The 15,087-nt window shown below is 38.4% G+C and overlaps 1 protein-coding gene across 1 annotated transcript in view; it reads right to left on the reverse strand.

Moving 5' to 3' along the window:
• Window positions 1–714: 714 nt before the first annotated feature.
• The window catches only part of LOC122789775 (probable global transcription activator SNF2L1), a 2,109,210-nt gene continuing 2,094,837 nt past the window's right edge, over window positions 715–15,087 (reverse strand). Inside the window, exon 25 of the mRNA XM_044057215.1 lies at window positions 715–1,126. Coding sequence (XP_043913150.1) covers window positions 1,055–1,126 — 72 coding nt within the window. The 3' untranslated portion in view covers window positions 715–1,054. The remainder of the gene's footprint in view (window positions 1,127–15,087) is intronic.

Raw genomic sequence — 15,087 nt, forward strand, 5'->3', positions numbered from 1 at the left:
TACCTAATATTAAGCATAGAAACGAAGAAAAAAAAAGAGATTTTTTTTTTATTTGACAGGTGATAGGGAAGATATAATAGGGGGAAAAGTAAGGGGAAAATGATGAATAAAGGAGCTTGAAAAGCTAATAAAAGCTATATAATACTGATGCCTACTGTTATTGAAATTTTAAACAGTAATATAAAGAAAAAATTACACTTACCTGTCTCAAGAAGGATAGATGAAACACCTGAAAATACCTAATGCAGAGAAGGTATTGAAGAGCATTGCATTATGGGAGATGGGAGCAGCTTGACCTAGTCAGAGTTCTTGTTGTTGGTTGGGAATCAGACCGATTTCTTCCTGCAAACTTTTGGATAGTATCATACTATACAAAACTTTATTAGACATCTGTTTCTATGTACAGCTCCACACCACTCATTTGTAACTGTTGCTAGGAGTTGTTTGAAATTCCAAATTTAACCTGAAAGTGTCTGCTGCTGAGGTAAGTGAAGAAACTATGTTTGTGAAAAATTATACTGGTATTAACAAACAGAAATATGGTGGCATTAAAAGAAGGATGAGATCCTAATACACATCCATCTGGTAAGAAGTGAATGTTTATTTATATAGTAGTCTTTCAAAGATTTTGACCAGGGGTAATATGACTGCAATAGTCTGATAACGTCCACATAGATTTAGGTAGTCAAATTAAAAAGAGTCCTCAACATAAGATTAGTAATTTCCATATTTTAATTAAAATTAGGCAATATATAAAACACAACAAGCTAAGACAAGTGAACTGACTTAATGCTGAAGACGGCAGTTTCACTAAACACAGTAAGGAAATACATAAAAGTGAAAAATCTAAAGCTACATTAATTCCATAAAAAGGAATATTATCTTATTATGTACACATTGCAACAGATGGTAAGAACAGAGTTCTTCAAAAACATATGATTCCACAAAAAATACACCATTAACATTTAGATATGTATCTTTTCTTTTGATGTAGTAGAAGAAATATGCAACTCCATCTCTGCTGCTGCAATGCCACCAGTTCCACTGCATCACTTTAGGATTTGACCTTTTTAATATCCTTTTTCACTGCACCTTCTGGAGTGGAATCAGCTTTTCTTTTCTGTGCCTGTAAAAGAAAGAACATTGCAAACCATACCAGAAGATTAAACTGAGAAATAAATTAAAATAATCTGAGAAGGAAGTGAATTTGACTGCAGAAAAATACAAAGCAACATGCATGTAATGTAGCTGTCTATCTTTCCATGTATCGTTTTCATTGACAGCCTTAGTTAAATATGTAGTATTTCAAAGTTAAAAAATGTCTTTAAGGAGGATCCATTAAACAGACAACAATATCATGCCAGTTAAGAACTACTGACAATGATCACCATTATACCATATATGGTACTGACTACTCTTCCCTAATGTGGTTCTACGTTGCTGGAGGCAAGAAAGATAACAAAGAAGACAGAGACACAATAAAAGAAAAAGCAAATGTAAGGTCTGCTGAAAAAGTACAAGTTACTTTACAGACCAAAAGTGGGATTAAAATAATAATGCAGTCTACACGTACAGCTGCTCTTTTCAGAGGCTTTGCCTCTGACAGGGAAGTACTAATAAGCATGTGAAAAAGACAGACAAGGACAGCAGACAGATGGACATATTAATCAAAAAAGAGAAAGGCGAAAGACGTAGAAATTGTTCTGCACATAGCTAATACGTTGACTGTTATCACTATGTGTCTCTTACTGAAAGTATAATCACATACAGATTTACTGACAAATGCTAACTGAAGAACAGTGTAGTTTGCCCTATGCAGCTCTTCTGCTCCTTCCTAGTCTTCTTTGCACTGGCCAAGTACATATCAGCTTATATGAAGACATACAGTCCCCCAGATATAAATATGTCCTGATGTCAGTCTTACACCCATTTCTCTTTTACCTGCCATTCATGTTTCTACCCTTGCCTATCTTGTCTTTTCAAATGCAAAACCTCCTCCTCTTCTCACTAACCTACAATCCTCTCTTAAATCTCAACTTTCCTCCTGCTACAACAAAATTGCCAAATTTGCTACCAGCCATAAGTCGTCCTCCCATCACTGCTCTTCTCTCCAAAAACTAAAATGGCTAGAACTACCAAATCAACTCATCTATACACAACTAACTCTTGCACATAAGCTCATTTTTAACCCCACCCTCTGTCCTTCCCTCTCTTCTACCTTTAAGATGTACCTTCCTGATCGAGTACTAAGGTCCAATAATCAAAATCTAATAGAATTGTACAAACCATCCCGTCCACCAGGCAAAAATCTTCTATCTTATGGTTTAGCACGTCTCTGGAACTCCCTACCACCTTCCATTCGTACCACTTCTAACCATTACTCTTTCAAAAAATCTCTTCACTCACACCTAATATCCCAATGGGAATGCTCCTGCTCTCTCCCCACATAACAAATTATATCAAACTCCTGTTCCCTTCATTCTATGGAAAACTAACTCCTTTTTCCCTTCATTCCATGTCTTAGATTCCTTCTCTCTCTCTTTCTCTCTTCTCTTTCGATCTTATTCTCATCAAAAACTTTCTCCTTCTATCATCTCTCCATATACTTATATTCCAGTACTTATATGTTAGTTGTAAATAATGCATCAGACTGTTACTACTTATATGCAATTTGTAAACAATGAATCAGACTGTAACTATGAACTGTATGTTCCTAAGAAGAAATGCCTCTCAGCTGTACAATGCAATGTTCCATTGCCAGTCAGTTTTAACTCCAACCTCATCACTAGTGTGTATTATTTGCAATGTTTGCTGTATTAATTGTAAATGTCTTGCTCAAAACTACAACCCTTGTATAAATATAATCTTTAAACTATTGTAACCTAGATTGCTATTGGAGCTTTTCTCCCCAGGACTCCATTGAAAACGGGTTCAAATGGCCCAATGGACTATCTTGGTAAACCAACTGCAAATAAATAAATAAAATAAATAAATAAATAAATATTGCTTCTTCCCTTTCTCTTCTCCTCCAAAATGCACAATTCCAGTATACTGAGACCCTTCTGATCATTCCACATCTCCTGTATTCTTAACATCCTGTGATCATTTGTTGCACACTTTCACATAACTGATCTGCTTTCTTCAACTTTATTCAATATAGTCTTCAGAAAAGGTTAGTTGCCTAGGTACTCATCATCATTAAGTCTACCTCTTCTAGATAGGTTTAGTCAAGAGGCTTTTACTCTTTGCAAACCTGTCTATCACTTAGCTGTGTTCTTACCCTAAAACTCAATACAGTCTACTTGGAGAGAGGAATACCTCCTCCTTTGATGATCTCCTACTGTTAATGAAGGCATGACTATTAAAAGTCAGTTGCAGTGTCCATACTGTTCTTTCTTACCCTGTGTGGTAGCATATCTACCTAAAGCAGCCATTCTTAATCAAACTTGGAACCTGGAAGGGAAAGAAGGTGCATATCACACCTTCTGTTGCAGCATTGTTAAAAGATCTATATGGAGTAGGGGACCTACATAAAGTACAAATATGCGATTACCATGTCAGGTGATTTGTAAGAAGGACTTTTGCAGTGTGTCAGTTTGACATACACAAATTGGTAAAACTGAATTTTCTCTGGACCTTAGACTAAGAAGCACTTGCACTTTGGGAAAAGATACAGTCTGATGTCATGATATCAAGTTAGAGACTAGGACGTCTAGTCCAGCACACTGCTCCTTAGTTTTACTCCCATGGACTAAATGTGCTTAATTTGACAGACACACAGAAACAAATGCAGGAATATAGTAGATACTAGCCTGAGTGACAGGAAATCCAATCAGAGAAGCTAGAAAGCAACAGTAATAAGCACTTATTACTGAAGATCCCCTTGCAGATCAACTGACACATCTGACTTCTGAGAGTTTCTGTAATACAGAGCTGCTGGTAAAACTTCTATGCAGTAAAAAAATTAAACCTCCCTAACAGACCAAAGCTGGTAAAAGATCAAAAGGCCAACTGTCCAGCAGGCAAAGTCCTGAAGCACTGAGGTGCCAAATGAAGCTTAAATCTTTTGGTCACAATCTAAACAATAATACTTTGTGAAGGAGTGAACTGACAATTGAGTAGCCGTAATACTGGAAATGAAGATAGTTCTGAAGCAAGTTTTATGTCTAGTGAAATGCCTTATGCCAGCAACATCATAGAGTCCGTGGTATACTATTTGATGGTAAAAAAATAATGCACTGTAACCTACTTACAAAGGGCTTGCTTATTTACTGAAAACCTCTCCTCTATTGCAGCAAAGGGGACAAACAACTGGTCTGCCTTTCTGATCTCATATTAAAGCTTCAGGAAAAATATGAGCTGGCAGTGCATATTCAAGCTCAAAATTCTATAGTCACAAAGAAAGAAGGACAATGAATGAACTTGTTACACAGTTCAAAAACAACTGCAGGTTTTGGTTTACAGGGGACTCTGAGCTTGGTCAAGAGGTACACATTGAGTTTCATTCTAAGGAACAAGACTTTTAGAACCAGTTTCCTGTTTCACCTGCTATGAAGTCTTTGGAGGATTTGCTAGAGAATATTAGACTTTATGAGCTGAAACTACAAACACAAAAACAACGTAAACTAGAAAAGGATATGACGGATTTCAAAGCAGGACAAGTGTTTTCTTGGCCACATGAGAATGGAAGGGCAGTGGTTAAACAAGTATCATCAGAGACAATGCCACTTCTTTTCACCCCTAAACCTCCTTCACTAGAGACCACACGACAGACAGCAAAGAAGAAGGCAATATCTGAGAATGAACAGCTCGACAAGAATAGTGACAACAATGCACGAACTGAAAATACCAATGATGTTATTACCCTTGTACTCAAAGAAACTGATATGAGACCTAAAACAAACAATACCTTTGACCAGGTTTTTCCAGGGGTCCCCTTACCTATTCAAGAATGATACAAACAAGATTGGTCCAGAAGCAGAGTAAGCAAGAGAAGGAATTCTTCTAAGGATGTAGGGCCCTTAATGACAGTTAAGACGTTCTGGACACAGAACACAATTTAATCTTCAATCTTTCAAATCACATATTGACAGACGATCAACGTAATGTCCTACAGAAAGGATTTTCTTTCATTCCAGCCACTTCCGGTAATTTTAGTGATACAGTGACGGACACCAAACTATTTTGCCAGAATGTCATGCTCAAGCTAATGTTTCACAATGCAGAATCTAACACAAATCTTTTCAAGAAACCAAGTACATACACATCTACTTTGTGTCCACAGATAGAAACATTCATGAAAGCTTGTGAACACGATCTATATAATATGTACAACAATGGCACGTTCATCAAGAAGAGATTTTATAACTTAACCAAGAGAGAAAATGAAGCACTTAAGGAACTACCGAATAACACTGACATCATGATTTGTCCAACAGATAAAAAGGAGCAACTGTGATACTGAGTAAGAACTATTACATACAGACTATGCAAGAAATGCTAATGGATACTTCAACATACACTAAAGTGGACATTAAGACAATCAACGATAAGACACAGAGGGTACAAAATAACCTACTAGACTGTCTTTTAAGCAGATACAATAGCAAAGAACTATATGATTACTTTTTCGTGGAGACACCCCTTCATACCCATTATCAAGGGACTCCCTAAAATTCACAAAACTTTGGACAATCCTTCCCTTCGACCGATAATTTTGGGCAAAGGTTGGCTCACTGAGCTCATTTCGATTTATGTTGAAAACATGTTGAAACCTGTGATTCTGAAGACAGACACTGTTCTAAGGGACACCCAAGATTTTCTGGAATCCCTGTGTCAATACTTTCAACAGTGATCTATTACAGAAAACAACTAGATTGTCACCCTTGATGTCTGTTCTTTATTTACATGTATACCTAACTAACCAGACAGGAATACACTTTTGTAAAGAAATTTTATCGGTCCTGGCTGCCTTTACTTCTAACTGGATTAATCTACTGTGTATGTTAATTGAGATTATCTTAGAGAACAATGCATTTATATTTAATGGTGGCTATCTTCAGAAAACTGGGGTAGCCATGGGCACCTCTTGTGCCAACTCATATGCAAACTTAGTGATGGCAAGTTGGGGGACCAAGCTAGCCCTTTCACATGAAACATATCACAGCAAGGTCACCTTTTACAAATGCTTTGTGGATGATACATTCTTGGTCTGGGTCAGACACAGAGAGTTACTGGATGAGTTTGTGTCATATATATATAGGTAACACAACTGACGTTTTAAAATTTACCATGCATGCATCTAAAGAAGAAATCAACTTCATAGATGTTAATTAGAAGATTAAAGATAGTCAAATACAGACAAAAGTTTATAAGAAACAATGCCGGAAAAACAATATTCTGGAGAGAGCTAGTATGCATCCCAACTTTGTATTTAGAAATATTATCAAAGGGCAAATGTTGAGCCTATCAAGGCTCACCAATAATGACATGGAGCTCAACACAACAATGGATAATATGATCAAGAATCGTGAAGATAGGGGTTACTCAATGAAGAAATGTCTAGAAATTACTGACGAGGTGATTTTTGAAAGACAAGGTAGAGGCAGACCCTATTTCTCTAAAAAGATGATGAAATCTGCAGAGAAGAAAGCACCTGTCATAAATAAAAAATGCCGCTTAGTACTGCCTTTCACATTTGACAATCGGAGTATAATCAACATCATTCAGAAGAACTGGCACATGTTGACGTACAATGATAACATCTTTCAAATTGTGTTCCACGTCCAAGCATTACATACAAGAATGTTAAATCTATAAGAAGAAGAGTATGCTACTAGAACAGTGATGGACAGAATGTTGATCCCAGTAAGGCGGGAACTTTCAGTTGCAGCTGGTGTACTATCTCCTCATTTATAGCCAATACAGATCATTTTGTTCATCCCACCACTGGCAAGGTTGCATGACTTTGGAATTATGCCGACTGCTGGACCAAGAAATTGGTCTATTTAGCTATTTGTATGAAATGTCCCAGTTTCTACATAGGAAAAACGAACAGGGGACTTAGGGACAGGATCAAAGAACATTTATATAAAAAATATATATAAAATTAGGAAGGAAGATACAACTGTGGCCACAGCAAAACATGTTGTGGAACAAGGAGTAGAACATCATTTCAAATTTATGGTACTGGACACTTTGAAAGAAGACAATAGAATGGGTGACAGGAAGAATAAAACTGAAAAGACTGAACAAGACTGGATCATTTGGTTACAAGCAGACCGGTGTTATGGACTGAATTACGCTGTTTATATCAAACTGTTCTTGAAAGCTAGACCATTGCCTCACAATTTTTTTTTCTCTCTCTCATAGAATCACATTTAACCCCATTGATTTGTTATTTGACTCCAGCCAAAGGGAATGATAGGCTGTAACAGCCTTCTTTCACAAAGATTACTTTGACTGGCTCTATGCATATAGAGTATGGTTTGTAAACAACTTCAGGTTTGTTTACACTCTTTTGGCACTTTTAGGATCTATGCACCTTCACTAGCCTGGATTATAACTCAATTAGTACATTTCTTTGGATGGTTTTATCAGGTAAGGTATGTTCATTTTAATTTTACTGACTAAGTAGTGCTCCTTTTGGTTTTAAGACCTTACGCTTGTAAGAAGACATACTCATTTCTACATACAACACTTAAATGATGGTTGATGTTTCTTAGTAACATTAGTTAGCTTATATTCTTATAGCTATTAAGTTTCATGAGTACACATGGGCTCTGCCCATTTGGACTGTGATTATAATACCACACCTGCTTAGATGTTTGCTGTGAAGTAATACTTTATACTGAACTTTTTTATTTTTATCAACTGTTTTATACTGAACCTTTTCTCATTTTATCAACTGTCATGGCTCATCTACTTGAATGTGGACACCTAGGAAGTTTTTCTACCAGACTTAAGGAACATGTTAGAGATATTAAGAAAAACAAACAATTCAGCCCTGTGGCAGAGCATTTTTATAGCTGTCGTAACGGAGATCCAACAGGATTGCAAACGACAGTTTTGGAACAATTGAATGATGAAAACTGAGATGGCCAATAAGACACTTGTAACAGAAAACAAAAAAGTCTGCAACCAGAAATAAAAGTGAGAGCCGTTTATTACAAACTTTCCAGTAAAAACTTAAACAACTAAGCGCTTTAGCCTTGTAAACCACCAGGCTTCTTCAGAGTCATTTAAGCAATAACTTGATTTCATTCATATATAAAACTTACTAAAAGAGGCAACCAATCAATCACATGTATTAATTAAGGTTAATTAAATTTAAAAGATATACATATATTTCTTAACATAACAAGGAGTAATATGTCAAAACTAGATAATTTAAAAACATTTTTTTTTACAAAATTATGTCTTTGTCACTTGTTCTTAATGAACAAAAGCATTATCACTTCCTATTCAAAGGGCTGTGAAACCTACAAAATGATCCACATTTAATATACACTAAAGAGCGTATTTTGAGCCACCAACCATAAGAGGCAAGTTGTATAAGTGTACTCAAATATTCAGTTTTTTGTTATATCTGCTAACAAGCTGAAATGATAAAATCTGATCTGATTTTAAATTCAGAAATGAATTAACTGATATATGGTCATAAAGTCCAGGTGTTGCCATTGCATTCAAACGTAGTTGCCACCTGGACTCCTTGGCTTCAACCAATGTTTTTGCATCCCCACCCCTCTCTTTGAATGGTACCATGTCTATGATGAAAAAAATGAACTTTTTGAAATTGGGACACTTGGCACTATGGACATAAAGACATTATGTAAATCTTTGTTCTTGATTGCCCTTAGACGTTCCCCTATCCTGTCCTTTAATTTACATTTGGTTTTACCCACATAGAATCCAGGACAGGAGGTACATGTGGCTACATACACCACCATACTAGAATTACAACTGCATCTTCCTGGACATTTCAGGGTAAGCTTACTATTAGTGACACAAACATAAGGTCCATCATTGATGTATTTACATGTTCTACATGTCCCGCATTTGGACATGATGGACCTATACTTCCCCCTGTCACTGTGGTCGTCTTGTACTTTCAAAATATTTTTAATATTTCTTCCCTTACTAAAAACAATTTGTGGTTTATTTCCCAATGTCTGTGTTTCATGCTCAAAACACAACTCCCAACATTTCTGTATGTCATTCACCATCTCTGGTGTCTGTTTGTTGTAATGTAATACCATCACATTGGATTTATTACTTTCCTTAATGTTAACCTCAGAAGTACCTTCCAATTTAAGGATAAGTCTAAAAGAGGACGTTCTCTTCAACATAACTTCCTTCTTGGTCTTAACTAACACTTTGAGGGTGATACCCTCTCTCCAAAAATAGTCCTATCAAATTGTACATTTCTCTTTTAAATACTTCATCACTAGTAAGTCTTGATATCTTTACCATTTGGCCCTTAATAACACTTCTCATTTGATGTTGGGGTGACAACTACTATAATGTAGTAAGGTGTTGGAAAAAGTCTGCTTCCTAAATAGGGAACTTTCCATTACCCCCTCAAATTCATTGTTTTTGCTCAAGTCTATGTCCAAATAGTAAATGTCATTTGGTTTCCAAGTACTGGTGAACTTTAAAAACCCAGTTGTCTTGTTTAAGTACCCAACAAAGTCCTGGGCCTTGTTTTTGTCCCCCTTCCATAGGATGAGAATATCATCCAAGAATCTATTGTACAACAAAATCTTGTCCTAATACTGTGAGTTCAAGATGTATTTTCTTTCCCAAGCCAACAGAACAAGGTTAGCATAAATGGGGGCACATTTTCCCCCCATTACTACACCTGAAATCTGATGGAACAATTCCCATTCAAAGAAAAATAAAATGTTCTTGAGAACTATATCCATGAGTTCAACCAGAAAATCTAGCTTAGACAGATCAATCTTACCAATTTGTACCAGACTTTCACGGAACATATCTAACCCAGGTCCATGTGGAATTACCATGAATAAGTTTACTACATCAATCATCAGGAAAGAATAGGTGTTCACATGCCTGTGTTTTCCAAGTTTCTCCAAACAGTGCTAGGAATCCCTTACAATTTGTTCTACTTCCTTCACCAAAGGTCCTGCCACTTTGTTCACCCAGGCGGCCAGAGGCTCCATTTTGGAACCTCTGGCAGCCACAACTGGTCTAAAAGGGGGATTTGTAACACTTTTATTAATATTGGGAATCCTGAATATTTGTGATCATTGGATTTTCAACTGAAAGAAATTTGAAATCACTCTGGTCAATAGCTCCCTGTAACATCGCATCTGATAAGAAAATATCTATCCATGTATAAGTCCTATATATTTCATGTTTTGATACTCTCACATAGGTGGAGATGTCATTAAGAATCTCTTCCATCTTCGGTACATAATCTATTTGTCTCATTATGGCCACCCTACTACCTTTGTCCGGGGTCATAATTCTCATGTTCCTGTTGTTTGCCAATTCTCTAAGGGCTTGGTTCTCATTTGCTGTTATGCTGGACTGAAATTTATTGTTTCTTTTAAGTAATCTCCTAATTTCCTTTTCACACATTTTTCAAACATTATAGTTTCAGAATTATGGGGAGGGATAAACACACTTTTTCGTCTAAGTTGCCTTTCTGTATTCAAATCGGAGCGATCATGAAAAAATAATTTTAGGTTCAGTTGTCTTACATATAATTTTAAATGTAACAATACATCAGCCAAATCTGAACCAAAATTTGGGACAAATGACATTCCTTTACTTAAAAGACTAAAGTGTGCTTCGGTTATATCTATTTCACTAAAATTGTAAATTGTGAAACCATTCTTTGTAATAATATCACACTCCAAGGAAAAACTAATATTGGACCCACTTAGATCATTGTCCATTTCATTAGTACACTTAACATAATTGTTGTCACACACATCCAAATTGTTTGTCCTGCCCACATCTAAGACCATCAGTTCCATTTCCTGTTGTTCCTCCTCCCCCATTGTCTCCCACTGTATCTGCTGTCTTGCTGTCCCCTGTTGTATGCATTGCTCTATTGATTCCTGTTGTTTCTGCTGGTTTGGTTTCTCAAACGCTGTGAACTCCTGGGCTGTGTATACTCTTCAAAAAAATTTCCCTGTCATCAAGGTCATTTGCATCAAATTCATTTTCATGGTTGTTAACATGGGAATTTCTCTCTATTTCCCTATCATTGTTTAAATTGTCACCTCTTATATTATTTGATCTTATATTTTGCGACTCGCCCTCCCTAGTACCTGTAGGGTAGGCTCTGTTGTTTTTATAATCTTCGGTATCTCTAGCTAGCTTACGCTGCTTAGTAATCACATTCTTTTTAACAAACAATTCAACATCATAAAGAACTTTTGAGTAACTTTGTTGATATTGTGTAAAAAGTAAGTAATTCAATATACTCTGATTTAAAACAGATATTTCATTTTGCAAAACTTTTTAACTTACATTTGTTATTTCTAATAATAATGTCCAACAATTCAAGTCCCGCCTTGTCAAATAAGGTAACCAGTTCACGAAATGCAGTTGTTCCATGTTCAATGCCTGTGAGTTGTTTCCACAATCACAATCCTTTCGGGACTTGTTTCAGTACTAAAGATTTACTGAGAAATATATGACATCTTCTACACAACTTTTCAAACTTCTGGATCTTCAGTCGTAATGATGGCGCTGAGTTAGTATCCAGCTGACCTTCCCCCAGCATCATATCCGGTACTCCAAATCATGATGACAAGTTTCTTCCTGTTCTTGTTGACTATTGGTTGCCACGGCAGCACTCCCATCTCCATTCTCCACCATTATAGGAGTGTGTAAAGTGAACAGTTCTGCCTGGGTGTTGTTAAAGTAGAATCCGCACCGTTGTTCACTTTATCCTTAACAAGCAAAGCGGAAAGTTTTTGTACTGATGAAATGAGCTCTCCCAGAAGTGCTTCCATATTCTAGGAACCTTGAATTATATATGAACATTCCAAATAACTTAGATCGAACTATCAATCAGTTCTCACTCAATTCTGGTGCAGCTATGTTGCTAATACCAAAACTGAGATGGCCAATAAGACACTTGTAACAGAAAACAAAAAACAACAAAAATGTCTGCAACCAGAAATAAAAGCGAAAGCCGTTTATTACAAACTTTCCAGGAAAAACTTAAAAAAACTAAGCGCTTTTGCCTTGTAAACCACCAGGCTTCTTCAGAGTCATTTAAGCAATAACTTGATTTCATTCATATATAAAACTTACTGAAAGAGGCAACCAATCAATCCCAAGTATTAATTAAGGTTAATTCAATTTAAAAGATATACACATCATATTTCTTAACATAACAATGAGTAATATGTCAAAACTAGATAATTTAAAAACATTTTTTACAAAATTATGTCTTTGTCACTTGTCCTTAATGAACAAAAGCATTATCACTTCCTATTCAAAGGGCTGTGAAACCTATAAAAATGATGCACATTTAATATACACTAAAGAGCATATTTTGAGCCACAAACCATAACTGACAATTTCAGGGTAGATAGGTCCCCCGTTTTCTTTCGCACCAAAAAGAACCTGAAGTAGATGCCTGATCCAGATTGATCTGGGGGGACGGGTTCGATGGCTCATTTCTCTAGCAGCTTGGAGATTTCCAGTGCTGCTGCCTCCCTTTGCATAGGTGGTATGTCCGGGAGGTGTTTGGGAGGAACCACAAAGGGGATAGAGTATCCTCTGGATATGATCTGAGGCACCCAGCGGTCTGATGTTACGGACTCCCATGCCACCAGGTACAACAACAATCGACCCCCAACTGCCACCAGAGTAGAGCAGTCGGGCAACCCCTCAGGGTTGCTGTCCGGGCCTGTCCGAGAAAGGTTCTCGAGACCAAAAATTCCTCGGACCCCCTCTGCCTCTGGGCCGGTATCTATCTTGTCCCCCTCTGCCTATGGGGAAAGAAGAGCCCCGAGTGTCCCGAGAATACTGTGACTTCCGAAACCACATCTTCTTTTGCCCTCTCTGATTCTGGGAAAAGGATGTTTGAGGGTTCGAGAAGCAGATTCCGACGGCAGACAGCATCTTCCCGTCTTTCTCACTCTGGACCAAAGTCTCTTTGACGGTTTTACCAAAAAGAGTAGAGCCGTCATAATGGGCGTTGGCAAAAGACACCTTGAAAGTTTCCAAAAACTGACATAGTCTGAGCTAGGCGTTGTGCCTCATGGACACGCTGGACCCAGCCACCCTAGCCCCTCCTTCGGTGGCATGTGAAAGGAGACGCATGGACATATTGGAGAATGCTTTTAAAGTGGCCATCCTCACAGAGAACGTGTCTCTGTCCTCCTGCAACATGGGCTTAGGGGGAGAATCAGTGAGTTCCTTGACCAGGTCGCACTGTAGTCTCGTGACATGGGCCAGGCAGTTAAGTGCCCTGATGGAAAATGTCGCTGATGCATAAACCCGCTTTCCTAAGCGGTCCATCATCCGAGACTCTCGGTCGGGGAGATGAACCGAGGAACTCTCTTGGGATAGTTCCTTTTTTGTGGCTGCTGCTCCTACCATAATGTCTATGGGGGAGCCCTTGTTCCACAATGGCCTATCTGAAGGTGGACTCAAGATCTTGTCTGGACATTTAGGGATTGGTTCCACGGTGTCCGGCTCCTTCCAGGCCCACGAGGTGACCAGGTACACCAGGGGATATGTGAGAGGGGACACCCAGGAAGTAGATGGGCCCATGCCGAAAGCCTCCAGGAACATAGATTCGTCAGAAGAAGGTTTGAGGGTTGACCAGCCTCCCTGCTGGCATAGGATTTCCATGATGTCTCCAAAGGAGACATCCTCGGGAGGTGACCTGGGGGTACCTTCACCATCATCCGAATCCATGTCCTCGGTGAGGGACTCGGGGGAGTCCAAGTGCCTCCTCTTACACGTATGCTTGCGGGGCATGTCTCCGGTGGGGCTCTCCGGGGAAAACTCGCAAGCCACTTGTTCCTCAGGGGGAACTGCCTGAGGCTCTTCAAGCACGGGCTGTCCCTCTCATAAAATGATAGTATTTGTAGACAGAGACGAGGGAGTTGGGCAGAATCTGAGGAAAAAGTCAAGGGTCTCGATCCAGTGGAGAGAAAAAGAAGTTATGTACTCACCATAAAGTTCCATCTGAGTAGGTGACTTCATTTGTCAGCAACCTGTGGTTATCGGATCCGACCTGGATCTGAGCCGGCAGCTTTCCAAGCTAAAGAGCTGAGCTACAAGCCCCTCCCCTTACCCATAATACCCTGCTACCTCCTTCCAGCCCTCAGATCACGTTTGCCCATTATACAATTTCTCCAAGACAAAACAACAACCTAAAAAACATCCTAACCTAGCGAATACCAACAGGCTGAATCATTGTAGGATTCAGATAACCAAAGGACCAGGTAAGGGGGAAGGAGGAGGGGTTGGTTGCTGACAAATGAAGTTACCTACTCAGATGGAACGTTATGGTGAGTACATAACTTCCTTATCTGAAGTAGTTAACTTCATTTGATCAGCAACCTGTGGGACAGAGTCCTCAGCTACCAAACACTTGGGAGGTCCTTAAGGAAGGATATTCCGGAGCACTGCAGAGCCAAAAGCTGCCTTTTCTCTGGATATTAAATCCAATTTATAATGAGAGATAAAGGTATGAGAGGAAGCCCAAGTAGCCACAGAACAAATGTCATCCAAGGGCACTCTTGACCAGAATGCAGCAGAAGTAGCCATAGAATGGGTAGTATGAGCATGAACCCCTAAGGGCTCTGGCCGACCAGATATCTTGTATGTGAGCAAACTGCATTGAGAAATCCATCTAGCTAAAGTCACCTTCGACACTGGCTTACCCAAGAAGGGCTTCGCAAATGAAACAAAGAGCTGCTCTGACTTGCGAAAGGCAGCTGTTCTGTGCAGGTAAAAATGCAACTGTCTATGAACATCTAACAAATGAAGTTTGTATTCCCCTTTATTCTGGTAGTTAGGGAAGAAAACAGGTAGATTAATGCACTGATTGATGTTCGCCTCAGAAGCCACTTTAGGTAAGAAGGA

The sequence above is a fragment of the Protopterus annectens genome, chromosome 15.part0 (genome assembly GCF_019279795.1).
Source record: "Protopterus annectens isolate FY-2018-M chromosome 15.part0, PAN1.0, whole genome shotgun sequence".
In the NCBI taxonomy this organism is placed as follows: Eukaryota; Metazoa; Chordata; order Ceratodontiformes; family Protopteridae; genus Protopterus; species Protopterus annectens.